This window comes from Carcharodon carcharias, chromosome 2, assembly GCF_017639515.1.
Source record: "Carcharodon carcharias isolate sCarCar2 chromosome 2, sCarCar2.pri, whole genome shotgun sequence".
NCBI lineage: Eukaryota > Metazoa > Chordata > Chondrichthyes > Lamniformes > Lamnidae > Carcharodon > Carcharodon carcharias.
The window spans coordinates 128,366,461-128,380,728 of NC_054468.1; the positions used below are offsets into that span (position 1 = coordinate 128,366,461).

General features: G+C 44.0%; 1 protein-coding gene across 1 annotated transcript in view; it reads right to left on the reverse strand.

Annotated features, from left to right (window-relative positions):
• The window catches only part of LOC121293128 (A-kinase anchor protein 12-like), a 378,319-nt gene that overhangs the window by 332,880 nt on the left and 31,171 nt on the right, over positions 1 to 14,268 (reverse strand). The window contains exon 2 of the mRNA XM_041215844.1: positions 12 to 129. Coding sequence (XP_041071778.1) covers positions 12 to 129 — 118 coding nt within the window. The remainder of the gene's footprint in view (positions 1 to 11; positions 130 to 14,268) is intronic.

Genomic DNA, 14,268 nt, shown 5'->3' on the forward strand with positions numbered 1-14,268 from the left:
AACTCATTCACCTTCGCCAGGAATGGCTTCCTCCTGGAGCCCATTCAGCTGTTCCAATTTTCCATGGAGCACCTCTTGGTCCTCAGAATTTCCATGGATTCCTGAAATCTGGCCATTCTTCTGAACAGGCTGTTGAAACAGAGGAAAGTTCGTTTTAGGTTCGCACATTAAATGCATGCACACTTTCTCCCCACCTTTTCACTCCTTCAAGCAAGAGCTGGGCCTATTTCTGGCTGGGGCGGAGATCACCTCATACAAAATGGCACAAGAGCACTCTCAGGGCAAGAGTGGTCTCCCAGACTCACCCTGATCAGAAAGAGCTCTGAGGGTACCTCCCTGACTCATCCTTCCCCTGCTGCCCACCCTCCCCTCTCTAATTGGCCTGGATATCAATCTGGTGTTTGGCCTCCCTCAGGGGATCATGTTTGGGGTGGCAAGAGAAATCTATAGAGGTACAAGGTATCACAATTGTGGGGTCCAGGCTGTATGAACAAGATGATCTCTTTCTGTTGTCACTGCACGTGTCCATGAAGAAATACCCAAAGTGAATCTTTAAGGACGCCAATATATTTAAGTGTTACATCAATAAGACTCTTATTTAAGTCTGAATTTAGAGAATACAATATCGCAATGGGAGTTTGATAAAAGTAAACCAGGAGAAATAGTTTTCACTGGGTGAAGGGTCAGTAACCAGATATGACAGATTTACAATAATTGGCAAAAGAATTAGAGGAAATGAAGAATGCTTTCAAAGATGGTGATTGGTATTGCACTGCCCAAAATAAGAGTGATGGATGCAGATTTTCTTCCAAAACTTTCAACTTTAACTTTCAAGAAAGGAACAGGATGAATACTTGGAAATAAGAATTTGCAGGGACGAAAACGATACTAGGGCTTAGAAAGCTATATTAGGAGGCCAGGTTGCATAGACCTAGCTTCTATTGCTTTGAGTATAGAAGGTCACAGGAGGTTGATCTGATCAAAGTATAAAACATTAAAAAGGATTTTATAGAGCAGAGAAAGTATTCCCTCAAATGTGGAAATCAAAACGAGGGGACATGATCTTAAAATTAGAACAAAGACAGAAATCAGGAAAGACCTTTTCACACAAATTGCTGTGGAAATCCAGGACACTTCCCTAAAAGGTTCTGCAATTTTAGACACGGAATTAAGGTGAGTAAATGGAATTGATGTACAGAATGATGGAGCAAGCTTGAGGGGCTGAATGGGCTGTCCCCATTGTGCTTCTAGAGATCAGGAAGCGGTATTAATTGGATAGATTTTTCAAAGAGATGGCACATGCACAATGGGCCAAATGGTCTCCTTCTGTGCTTAAGATTCACATTTTTAATGAGAACATAGACAGTGTGTTCAGAATGCAACTAAACAAGTTGATTATCAACCTGCAAATCCTTCCAACACATGCCAATGACAAGTGGTAAGGGCAGAAGATTCCTGGTCAGCCATGTGAAGGAAAGAACATTGAAGCCTTTACCATCACTATCCATAGCTTCAGACTACAACCTGCAGATAAAGTGCATCTTGCCACAGTAATTCTGACTCAAAGCAAACCACAACACACACACCAAAACTGCAGTAGGCTCAAAGTCCCGCCAACAAAAATCCAACCGGAACAATCGCTAGGAACTAGACCACCAATACTGAATCCAATACAAAACAATGGAACTAACACGTAGCTGGGGTTACATAAGCTCTTAGATAAAAGCAAAATACTGCAGATGCTGGAAATCTGAAACAAAACAAAAATTGCTGGAAAAACTCAGCAGGTCTGACAGCATCTGTGGAGAGGACGACAAGTTAATGTTTCAAGTCCGTATGACTCACCAGAAGAGTCATACAGACTCGAACCGTTAACTTGTCTTCCTCTCCACAGATGCTGTCAGACCTGAGTTTTTCCAGCAATTTTTATTTTTGTTACATAAGCTCGTCCTGCTTACTACATTCCCACTGAAACTGCTTAATATTTTCCCACTGAATTTCTCTCTTCAATGGAAGGCATCAACTCAATAAACTCTATGGAGTTACACAAGTTGGGGGGGGTTGGGCTTCAGTTAACCACATACACAGCAATACTAGTTTGAATACTGTCCACTGTTTTCTTTGCAAGAACCAAGTCTACTGTTTGCTTCAGTAACCTTGTACTTCCATCATTCATGTAGTGAAATTAAAAACCAACAGTACAGTTTTCATTCAGAATGCAGCTTTAATTCTTGAAGCTCAGGTCTCTCGTTTGCTCTCTCTCTCTCCAAAAGAAGGTGACAGGTTATCTCTTTGTGTTACCATTAACAGAAGCCCCTTTGTAGAGAGAGCCCAGGACTCAAGACAGGAGGGGCAGGGAAGCAACTAATGGAGTAGTGGCTCAACCATCCAGTCAGCCTGAGTGCAAGGACACACACAGTCAGCAGTCTGGAAAGCGTGGCAACACCCATTGTTTAGATAGGTTTTAAGATAGAGCACTAGCAAAACCCTCAGGGGCCACTGGACTGCTGAGTGCCTGATTCAAGAAGGGAAAGAATTTCCTTTTAAATGCAGGGACATGCAGACATTTAGACTCCTGATTATTGATAAGATTGGCATATTCACTATTTGCAATCTGCCTCAAAAGGCACCCAGGACATCTCGTCTCCTGCACCGATATGTGACAAATAGCTGCTGCACATGTTTTTAGTTGGTAAATCTCTTGAGGCATAAACCATTGCATCTTTTGAAGGGAAGACTGGTTAAATATTTGAAGATCTTATTCTTAATCATTCTTGCAACGTGGACATTGTTGGCAAGGCCAGAATTTATTGCTCATCCCTAGTTGCCCTGGATACAGGATGGCTTGTTGGGCAACTTTATAGGGCAGTGAAGAACTGGTATGGGTCAGGCAAAATATATAGGCCAGGCCTAGTAAAAGGGTCAGGTTTCCTTCCCTAAAGAACATACATGAACCTGTGGTTTTAAACAAGCAGTTTTTATGGTCACTTTTACTGATGCCAGATTTTCATTTCCAGATTTTGTAAATCAACTCAAATCATCAAACTGCCACAGTGGAATTTGAACTCATTCTCTGCATTAGCAGCACAGGCTTCTGGATTACTGTTTCAGTAACATAACACCACCATACCAGTAGTGGTATAATAACACCACCATACAGGGCTAGGGGAGCAGCACTGGCTTGTAGAATTGGTTTGCCCGTGCAGTGTTGTCACAGGCTTGATGGGCTGATGGCTTCCTGTGTTAGCTACAGGAACATGGGAGTAGGAGGTGGCCATTTGGCCCTGTGAAGCTGCTCCACCATTCAATAAGATCATGGCTGATCTGATTGTGGTCTCAGCTCCACTTTCCTGTCTGCCCCACACCCCCCCCCCATAATTCTCGACTCCCTAACAAAAATCTGTCTAACTCTGCCTTGAATAAATTCAAAGACCCAACCTCCACTACTTTCTGTGGAAGAGAATTCCAAACACCAACAACCGTTTGGGAGAATGTTTAAATTTAAGGCAGAGATGAGGAGAAACTATGTCCCCTAGTTTTAGTCTTCCCCACAAGAGGGAACATCCATTGGGATCCGCCCTATCAAGTCCCTTCAGGATCTCTCATGTTTCAATAAGATCACCTCTGAAGATGATCTTATTGAAGACCTGTGGTTCTGAAGGTGTGGTTCTATTGGGAAATCTGAACAGGGTTAAAATATAAACATGGCATACACAGCAGCTCTACCAACATGGAGATCGGCTCAGGGGCTGCTCGCTTTTAAACCAGCGTCAATGCATCTGTGCTGCCTCTGTCCACCATGCGCCTCTACCACAAGGAGGATGAACTTCAGCTCACCCACACCTCTCAAAAGACCACCAGGCCTCAAATTCAAAAAACTGAACTCAGCAATACTAGCATTCAGTCGGGCGAGGGCGAGAATGTTAAACGTGAAGTGTGAAAGACTGAAAGCGATCTTGAAATTGAAAGCATGAAGATCATGTAATTCTGTACAATTATCTGTAATAAGGGGACTTAAAATGGGAAATTCATAGATACAACTGCAGGAGCCAGCCATTCAGCCCATTGATCCCAGCTCAGTTTTGGCCAAATGGATAACACTCGTCAAGTCAAAAGGCTGTACAGGTTCAAATGTCACTCAAGATTCAATCACATAACCTAGGCTGACAAGCTACAGTTAAAGTGCCACACTGTCAGAGATGCTGCCTTTCCAATGAGATGTTAAACCAAAGCCTTGTCTGTCCTCTCAACTGGGCATAAAAGATTCCACAGCAGAGGAGTCACCCCAGTGTCCTGGTCAACATTTCCCCTCAACCAACAAGTCTAAAGAAATTATGTGGCGATTACCCATTTGCTGTTGAGGGGTCATGCAGTACCCAAATTGAGCTGCTACATTTCAACACTTAAAGTGTGGCTTCATGAAGGGGAAAGCATACCTAACAAATTTATTAGAAATCTTTGAGGTGGTAACAAGCAGTATATAAAGGGGAACCAATAGATGTAATATATTTGGATTTCCAAAAAGCATTCGATAAAGTACCACACATAATAAGATAACAGCCAATTTGTTGGGGGTGGTATATTAGCAGAGGACTGGCTAACTAATAGAAGACAGAGTTGGGATACAGGGGCAGCATTTTCAGGATGGTAACCTGTAACTAGTGGAGTGCCACAGGGATCAGTGCTGGGGCCACACTGATTTACAATATATATTAATGACTTGGATGAGGGAAGTGAATGTACTATCGCCAAGTTTGCAGATGACAAAAATAGGTGGGAAGGTAAGTGTGAGGATGACACAAGGAGTCTACAGAGGGATATAGGTTAAGTGAGTGGGCGAAAACATGGCAGATGGAAAAACATGGCAGATGGAATATAACGTGGGAAAGTGTGAGGTTATGCACTTTGGCAGGAAGAATAGATGAGCTGAATGTTATTTAAATGGAGAAAGACTGCAGAAAGCTGCAGCACAGAGGGATTTGGGAGTCCTCGTGCACGAATCATAAAAAGCTAGTATACAAGTTCAGCAGGTAATAGGGAAGGCAAATGGAATGTTGGCCTTTATTTCAAAGGGAATGGAGTATAAAAATAGGGAAATCTTGCTAAAACTGTACAATGCACTAGTTAGGGCACAACTAGAATACTGTGAAGAGTTTTGGTCCCCTTATCTAAGGAAAGATATACTGGCATTGGAGGGAGTCCAGAGAAGGTTCACTTGGTTGATCCCGGATATGGAGGGATTTTCTTATGAAGAGAGGTCGAGTAGGTTGGGCCTGTACTCATTGGAGTTTAGAAGAATGAGGGGCGAAACATAAGATTCTTAGGGGGCTTGACAGGGTAGATGCTGAGGTCGTTTCCCCTTGTGGGAGAGTCTAGGGCAAAAGAGCATAATCTCAGAATAAGGGAGCGCCCATTTAAAAGAGATGAGGAGGAATTTCCTCCGAAGGTAGTCAATCTGTGGAATTCTTTATACAGAGGGCTTTAGAGGCTAGGTCATTAAGTATATTCAAGGCTGAGATAGACGAATTTTTAATCAGGGAATCAAGGGTTGTGGGGAAAAGGCAGGAAAGTGGACTTGAGGAATATCAGATCAGCCATGATCTCACTTAATGGCAGAGCAGACTCAATGGGTCAAATGGCCTACTTCTGCTCCTATGTCTTATGGTCTTAAAGTGAGGCTGAAACACTTTGGGAATGCCTGTGGTCATGCAAGACGCTTGCTACATAAATGCAAGTCTTACTTTTGAAGTCCACTCCTCTGCATCTTTTTACAATCCTTCAATTTCTGTGCCAATAACCCCCATGGAAAGATTACCTGTTCTAATAGCCTTAAAAATTTCAACTATCTCCTTTGTTTTCCTTATAAAAAACCACAGTCTATACACCCTAACCTTAGAACACCGCCCCATTTAAACCTTCAGTATCCCTATAGGATCTGTCGTATTTCAGCATTTCACTAACTCTACCCCCTTTATTGATAGTACCTTTGTAATGATTCTTCACAATCCCCTTTCCACCCATAGCTCCAACATCCTTCCCAAGATGTGGTGTACTCCATATTGTGGTTCAAAACAGTGCAGGGGCACAATGGACCAAATGCATGACTGGACACAATAGGCAAACAGTGACTAGGCATTGCAGGAGAATTGACAATCTTCTCTTACTAGCATACTTTCTACTCATTAATTCAGAGCCTTGCCCAGCTCTCTAACCTCCGACAACCTCCTTTCAGATATACCTCAAAACTTACTGGTCAAGCATTTGGTCACCCAATTTCCCCTTAAGTGACTTGGTATCCAATTTTGCTTCAATGCTGTGAAGCACCTAGAGATGTTTTATTACAGTATAGCTGCTACATAAATGCAATGTTGAAACAGCCAGCGCAGTAAATTCAAAGACATCCCATTTCTAAATAAGCCGAAACATTAATATAATGATCTTGTATTAAAATCATTCTAATCCAGTGTGCAGCTTATATTAGCACATTGCTGTATGGAAAGCTCCCTACCTGCAGCATCTAATTAGGGATATACATTCTATTGTACATGAGGACCGAAATATTTAAAAGGATGTCAAGGATGGGGGTTAAACTGGACCAGGATATGCAAAATTTATTCAATCCCTATTTTAAGTCATAGCTTTTCCCCAATGCTTTTATACATTGAACTTATAAATTACTTTATTTATAACAGATTGCCCAGATAAACTCGGGAGAATGTAACCAGACTCTCCCACTAGTGGTGGTAGTGTAGATTTTATCTGATATACAAACATACAACAGTATGGGATATCTATGAAGAGTTTTTGTAAACTTTTCCAATAAAAAAAAGTTTCATGTTCTGGATTTCTTTCAATTCTGATGTTTGTATCATAACCGATAAGGTTTCCAGTGTGAAGGGACAATGTGAATATTTTTTAAAAATATAATAAAACAAACTTTGCAGTACAGGATGCCATTCTGCCCATTGTGTCTATGCCAGGAGAGACCCCAGCAAACCATCAAATCCTATTAAAACAGGGCAACCACAGAGGATGTGAAGGTAACCAAGAGATCAAACTTGGGGACCCTTACTAGGTTACAGCATAGGACAGAAGGTAGGCAATGGCAATAAATAGCTAACCCCTCTGCCCTACACAAATCGAGGCTCTGAATAGATCCTCAAAAAAAAACTTACCAAACAAATGATGTCGCTCAAGAGAACCAGAAAGCTTGGGCTTCCTGCTCCTGTCTTGGCAGGAGAAAACATCCAGAGAGACAGCGTCTCATTTAACAAAACTCAAGCCACCCACATTCCACGAACTGCCAAGTAAATTCAAATACATAACATTACTCTTCAGTAATTATATTAGTTGACACTCCAGTTAGTGAGTAAACTCTGAAATAGTAAGCTAAATACAATGATAAAAACACAAACTGCAGATGCTGGAAATCCAAAACAAAAACAGAATTACCTGGAAAAACTCAGCAGGTCTGGCAGCATCGGCGGAGAAGAAAAGAGTTGACATTTCGAGTCCTCATGACCCTTCAACAGAACAGAAAGTTCTGTTGAAGGGTCATGAGGACTCGAAACGTCAACTCTTTTCTTCTCCGCCGATGCTGCCAGACCTGCTGAGTTTTTCCAGGTAATTCTGTTTTTGTTTAAGCTAAATATAATGTTTAACCTCAATCATGCTTTGACATTGTGGTGCCTGATTAAACATCCATCACTTCACAGTTGAAAGTCACCAATTTCATGTTTCTCCAATTACACCCTTAAAAGGTTCAAAGCATTTTAACTGTAAAAACTTGTTTCCCTTCCAAACGTTTAGATTGGTTTTGGACTGGTACTGCAAATATAGTCATACCGTGACCCTTGTGACATCCATTGTAAACCCACAACCCAGTTAGAAACCTAATGGTCACATTTTCACCCTCTCTACTGCAACCTGAGCAAACTACACAATGCCTAATTCAAACCATCAAGTACAGTTGGAGATGAAAGGATATGGAGCTTGAATACAATGCTTAGACAGGCCTATCTTCGACTGCTCCAGCAAATAGTGGGAAAGATATCAGTCAGCATCTTATTTCTAAATTTAGATTGTTCACCAGACACACCTTTGCAGGGGTTGAACAGCAAGGGGGTGGGGAGTCCAGAGGTGAAACCAAGTGCATTAACATGCCATTGGGAGATGACCTGAGTGACCTGCTCACCATACAACTGCAATTTGTATTTATATAGCAACTTTAACATTGGAAAACATTCCAATGCACTTCACAGGAGCATAAATCAGCCAAAATTTGACACGAGTGAAAGACAAAAAAAAATGTTTAGACAGACAAGGTAGGTTTTTAAAAGGAGTGTGGGGGCAGGGGAAGGGCAGAAATGTTTAGAAAGGGAGTTCCACAGTTTAGAATTTAAACAGCTAAAGGAAACATTTAAAAAAAAATACTTCAGTGACTCTGAAGCGCTTTGGTATGCCAAGGTCTTGAATGGTGCTACATAAATGCAAGTCTTTTTTTCTTATATCTTTCTTCCAAAAATCATCTTTAACTATAACGTGAAAGATGACCCTCAGCACAGCAATAATTGATAAAATCAGAAATGGACAAAACCTAAATACAAATAAATATTCAGGACATCACCTTGGTCCAATTCTGAAAATCTTCACTGCTGTTCCATGTGTTCAAAACCTTTTTTATTGTAAATTCTCCAAGGGCAACAAGTCTAATTGGATTCCACATCTGTTATTTGTGGTCAGTTCAGCTGTTTCTATTTTGTCATTTGTATCTGTTGCCGTTTTCTCTCATTGTTAGCCATTTTAATAAAGATATCTAATAAACAATGCTCATAAAAATGGTGACAGAAGCAGACCAAAATCCTCCACAATATCTGCACAAATCAAATTCTGGCCTCTCAAGGACGCCACCAATTTTAATTAGCCCACCATCGATGGCCATGCATTTCAGCTGCCTAGATCCGAAGCGCTGGGAATTCACTCACTAAACACTCCCCGACACTTTTGTCTTCCTTTAAAAGATGCTCCTGAAAACCTACCTCTGGCCAAATTGGTGTCAATTTTTTCTTTATAACACTCCTATTCAGCACTTTGAGACACTTTTATATTAAATGCACACTATATAAACACAGGCTGAGTTCCACCAGTTTCAGAACAAAATTGCTATATTGTTTTTGTACACCTTTTAATATCAACAGGTTTTGGAACCAATTCTAGCTAGCGGCACTCTTTGAAAGAGAGTTCTTTTGGGAGAAAGAATATACAAGTCTGTCTAGAGACAATGATTTTCTTTTCAGGGAAGCCAGATTCTCACGGTGCTATTTTATTGTGTATACATGACAAACAAAAAGCATCAGCAATTCCCCTCACGTTTTAAAACGTCAAAGCTTGCTGATAACATTACTGGGCTGCTGTTCACATCCTTCAAATCATAAAACTGATGTAACAGAAAATTGGGTGCCACGCAGGAGAGGATGCCTTTGACCTTGCATGATGGGGGCGGGTGACTTTGCAGAGAGCTACCCACCTGTTTGCCACTTAATAGGCCATGGTTTCAAATTCAACCAAGACTAAAAAGGATGAAAGTCCTCTTTATCTGCTGGCTGTAAGGCTCCAGCATGAACTGAATCATTAATTAGTAGCCTCAGTCTCGAGAGGGAGAGGTCTTAAAGTGCTTCACAGGAGCGAAAATGGACACCAGCGTTAAGTGGGGAAGTTAAATGGTAGCGAAGGTGTAGTGAATAGGAGGATAGCAGGGAGAAGGTGGAGCTCAACGTTGGAACAAAAAAGGTTGATTATCTAACGGAGGCATTCCAGATCACAAAAGGTTATGATCATTCAACGAATGATCATTCCCACTACTTAGCAAAAATTGCCAACAAAGAAGCCAAAGACAAAGGATTACCTTTGTAAAAATGGAGTGAAATTAAGTTTTTTTTTAATAAAAATTAGAATAGGGAAAGGGTTACCACAAATGGCTATTGAGGCTGTAACATTTTAAAAGGGAATTGGATAAATAAAAGATAGATTTGCATTTGTTCGCATCTTTCACCACCTCAGAGCATCTCAAAGTGCCGTGCAGCCAATGAAGTACTATTCTAGAGTGAAGTCACGGGGCAGAATTGTCCCAGAAAATCAGCAAAGTCTGATATCAGGCAGGGAAATGTGTGTGTGATCCACTCTCGGCAATGGCAGCTTTTTCTGCCATATCGTGCGCCACTTCAAACAAATTGAAGGGCATGGGTTTCATGTCAGATCGCTGGCAGGGGGCCTCTGATTCACCCACCCCGCCGTCACCTCAGGCCTTCAGTAAGCCAAGCGCCATATTAAAAGGATGCCCCTGCACAGAGCTAACACTCTTCAAGGGATAGGGAGATGCTGAGAACTGATGGTTTTCAAAAGGTACGAACGCGCTGCCCCCAAATGTAGCGACACCTCCCTCAAGCGCCTGCTGGATACATTGGAAGCCCATTGTCCTCCAATGTTTTTTTGTTCCATTGAAACCCTGATGTCCTCTACTCCTGGTTCCAGTGCAAGGAACTTCATCCAAGGTGACCAATCCAGCATGGGAAGCGGTGGTCAGCACCAACACCTTCTTTTAAAAAAAAGACAGCCACCCAGTGCTGAAAAGGATGAATGATGATCTCCATTGCGCCAGGGTAAGTCACTCTTAACACACACATCACACATCCACAAGGATCTCACTCACTGCCAGCTCAATGGACATCACCATTCACACACACATCTTCATCTGCCCCACGGATCCACAGCAGGCAGAGGCAAGGACTTCCCAGGTTTCCAGCACTCCAAGGACTGCTGGAGGCCAGAAATCTGCCAAATCCAAGTCAAGTGAAGAGCCTCTGGACTCATGCTATGTCAGTCGCTGCAGCTGCAAAGGCAAGATCAGGAACATTGGGGTGGGGTGCCCACTCCACTTCTCAGATTGCACAGCACAATGGAGAAGTCTGTCCAAGAGGTGATCATGCCAGCATGACAATGCACCAAGGTCAACACTGGAAGGATGGTGCCCGCCATGGAGACCTTGGTCCTACACTGCTGCGTGGACTGAACTCCATCACAGAGGCATTTGCAGGCATCTAGTGTCAACGCAAGAGGGAGCAGAGCATCATAAGCTCACTCCAGCACCCTTCCTCTCAAGGAGTCAACCAGGGACCCTCAGGCACCCACAGGGAGGAGGATCAGTAGGTGTACACCCCAGGGCCATCCATCCAGGTGACTCCAGAAGTGTCTGGCTCTTCCATTGACCCCAGCAGTTCCACCTCTGAAGGCCGAGAAGGTTGCCACTGCCACACTGTAAGAACCCAAAAGCAGGCCAGGACCCTCCAGAAGACACCCGCCAAAGTCGTCAGACAAGAGGGCATAGCAGTCAGCAGGCTGCCTCCACCTCCACTGTGGATGTCAGGGGAGCACCAAGATGTAGTGGCAGGGTTAGAAATGTCAAGATAATGCAACTCTAGAGTCAAAACAATTAAAGTAAATTAACAAAATGAAGGACAAAGTAAAAGCAGCCCCTTAAAAGGGAATCTGCAAAAACAAGAGACAAAATGCAAAGGAAAGTTACCAACATCAAATCAAAATGTGACTAACAGGGTCTATAAAGGACCCCAGTCCCCACCAGGCATGGAAGGCCTCAACAGTGCTGGCAGACATCACGTGCTCCGTCTCCAGGGACATCCGGCTGCGAACATAGCCACGAAGAGGTGTATAGACAGCCAGGTCGAATGACCCCCTTGATCGCCCGCTGCCTGGACCTGTTAATGGCTAAAGATAATGTAACTTTTTTTTTTGGAGTCAAACAATTAAACTAAATTAACAAAACGAGGGATAAATTAAAACGCAGCCCCTAAGTTAGGGTCACTGCAAAACCAAAGACAAAATTTAAAGGAAACTTACAACATCAAACCAAAATGTGATTAACAGGGTCAATAAAGCACCCCAGCCCCCCTGGTGCCCACCGGGCACAGAAGGCCTCGAGGGTGCCGGCAGACACCGCGTGCTCCCTCTCCAGGGACACCTGGCCGTGAACGTAGCCACAGAAGAGGGGCAGACAGCTGGGTCGGACTATCCCCTCGATCGCCAGCTGCCTGGACCTGTTAATGGCTAATGTAACGTTTTTGAAGCTTGCACAACGTAGGCACGGGTGGTAATCACTTGTACTTAATGTTGACCATTGTAAATGCACTCCCAAGGGTGTCTCCTTGCTATGATGAGCAGCATTCATGTCAATCAGATGTGAAACCTTGCTTCCTGCACAAAATGAAGACTTATTATCACAATCCAGGACCTCTCCCCTGTGCAGTGTGTAACCTTTGGAGCAGTCATTGTCTGGTTTCAAAGTCACTGTCAAGATTAGTGATGCATGCGCTTCCATGCGGCTTATGTTTGCTGCAAGAATCTCATACCCAAGTATCACTGGATTTGTGATGTTCTCAATGTGCTCTCAGCACCTTAGAGGCAGAGTTGCCCTCCCCCCACCATCTCATCACCATTCCTAAGGTGAAGGTGTGGTGCTGAAGAGAACAGGTGATGAAGCCTGCCAAAGGACCAAGGTTGTTAAAGCCCATGTACCCGCTGTATCTCAGCAGTGTTGCCATATCATCTTCAAGCATAGGTGCGCTGCCCTCAGCCAGATGTTCCCAAATGCAATGTGAAGATGTTAGGAGTGTCCTCACTGCATCTCATCATCATTCTCCTGGGATCTTGTGGCAACGAAGGCTTCACGAGTACACCAGCCTCATCTGGCCAGTACATTGGCCTCACCACTGCACCCTTGCTTTCCAGGGCCTCATTATCCTCATCATTGGAGATGTGAATCTCTTGTATCTCATCATCCAGGTCCTTCCCCCCTTCGCATCGCCAGGTTGTGTAGCACGCACTGAGCCACAATGGTTCATGATACCCTCTGGGGAGTGGACTGCATTGCTCCACCAGATCTGTCCAGGCGCCAGAATCTCATTTCCAGGATGCCACTGGTGTGCTTGACCAAACTCCGGCATGAGCCTCATTGTACCTTCTTTGCAGGAGTCTGAGACTGCCACACGGGCATCAGCCACATGCTTTGCAGGTATCCCTCATCACCAAAGAGCCAACCCTGCATCCTGTGTGGTCCTTGGGAGATATCAGGGGTCTGAGACCTGCTCAGGATGTACAAGTTGTGGATGCTTCCGGGATGTCTTGCATACACCTGCATGATCCATTTGTTATGGTACAGATCAGCTGAACATTTGAGTGGAAGCCTTTGCGGTTCACACACTGGACTGCTTGTTGCCACTGAGATTTAAGAGCCACATGGGTGCAGTTGATGGCGCCTCTGCAAATCCCAGCGCTATTGCTTCCTGGCTTGCCTAATCCCTGTTGGCGTTAACAATGTTGAGTGCCTTGGCAAAAAGGGTGCCTGTGACCTCCTGGATACATCTGTTGGTGGAGGCTCGCAAGATCATGCAAAGATCCCCAGTGAAGCCCTGGAAGGAGCCATTGTTGTAGAAATTAAGCACAGCGGTAACAAACTGCCACTGGATGCCCTCCAAATCCCTGTGGTGCCAAATCCTGCAGAAGGCGGCATATGTGCATGACCAGTTCCCTTGACACGCCAGACATCGGCAACTCTGGTTCTCACTCATCTGCAGGTAGCACATGCACCATCTGTAGGCACTGGGTCTAACGATGCATATACGAACAACAGCTGTGGGGTTCACCTCCATGTGTGGAGGAGGCCGTGCCATCCCTTGGTCTCAGGGTTCCGTTCCTCCCTTTAGCGAGCCAGGTGCCTCTGTCGCATTCTTCTCCTTCTTCTCTCCTAACTGTAAGCAATGAGCCAGACAGTAAGATCACCAGGCTCCGTATTCCTGATGGTCTCCTCAATGCAGTATCAAAGAGAGAAAGACACAAGGGTCAACAATTGTCTCCTAAATTACCTCTCTTGGTCAAGTCATTACCTGCACCTCTCAAAGCCCCCTAATGCATGCCAGAGAATCCAGGCCACCACTTGGATACCCAGTGTTTAGTGCACATGACAGCTCACCATGCCCCCACTCAGCAACGCCCCACACCATATGACTGTGGCAACAGCTTTGGCCACTCAACTGCATCCTGAACTCTTATCTCAGGTGCAGGCAGTGTCCTAACCTGTACTCCAAGGCTTTGTGGTCTGCTTGGACCATGAGGGCAACTTTTCAATGTCAACTTAAACATAATGCAAGGAACTAGGAGCGCACCCCTCCCTCAGTGCTCCATGACCGCTTTTCCCAA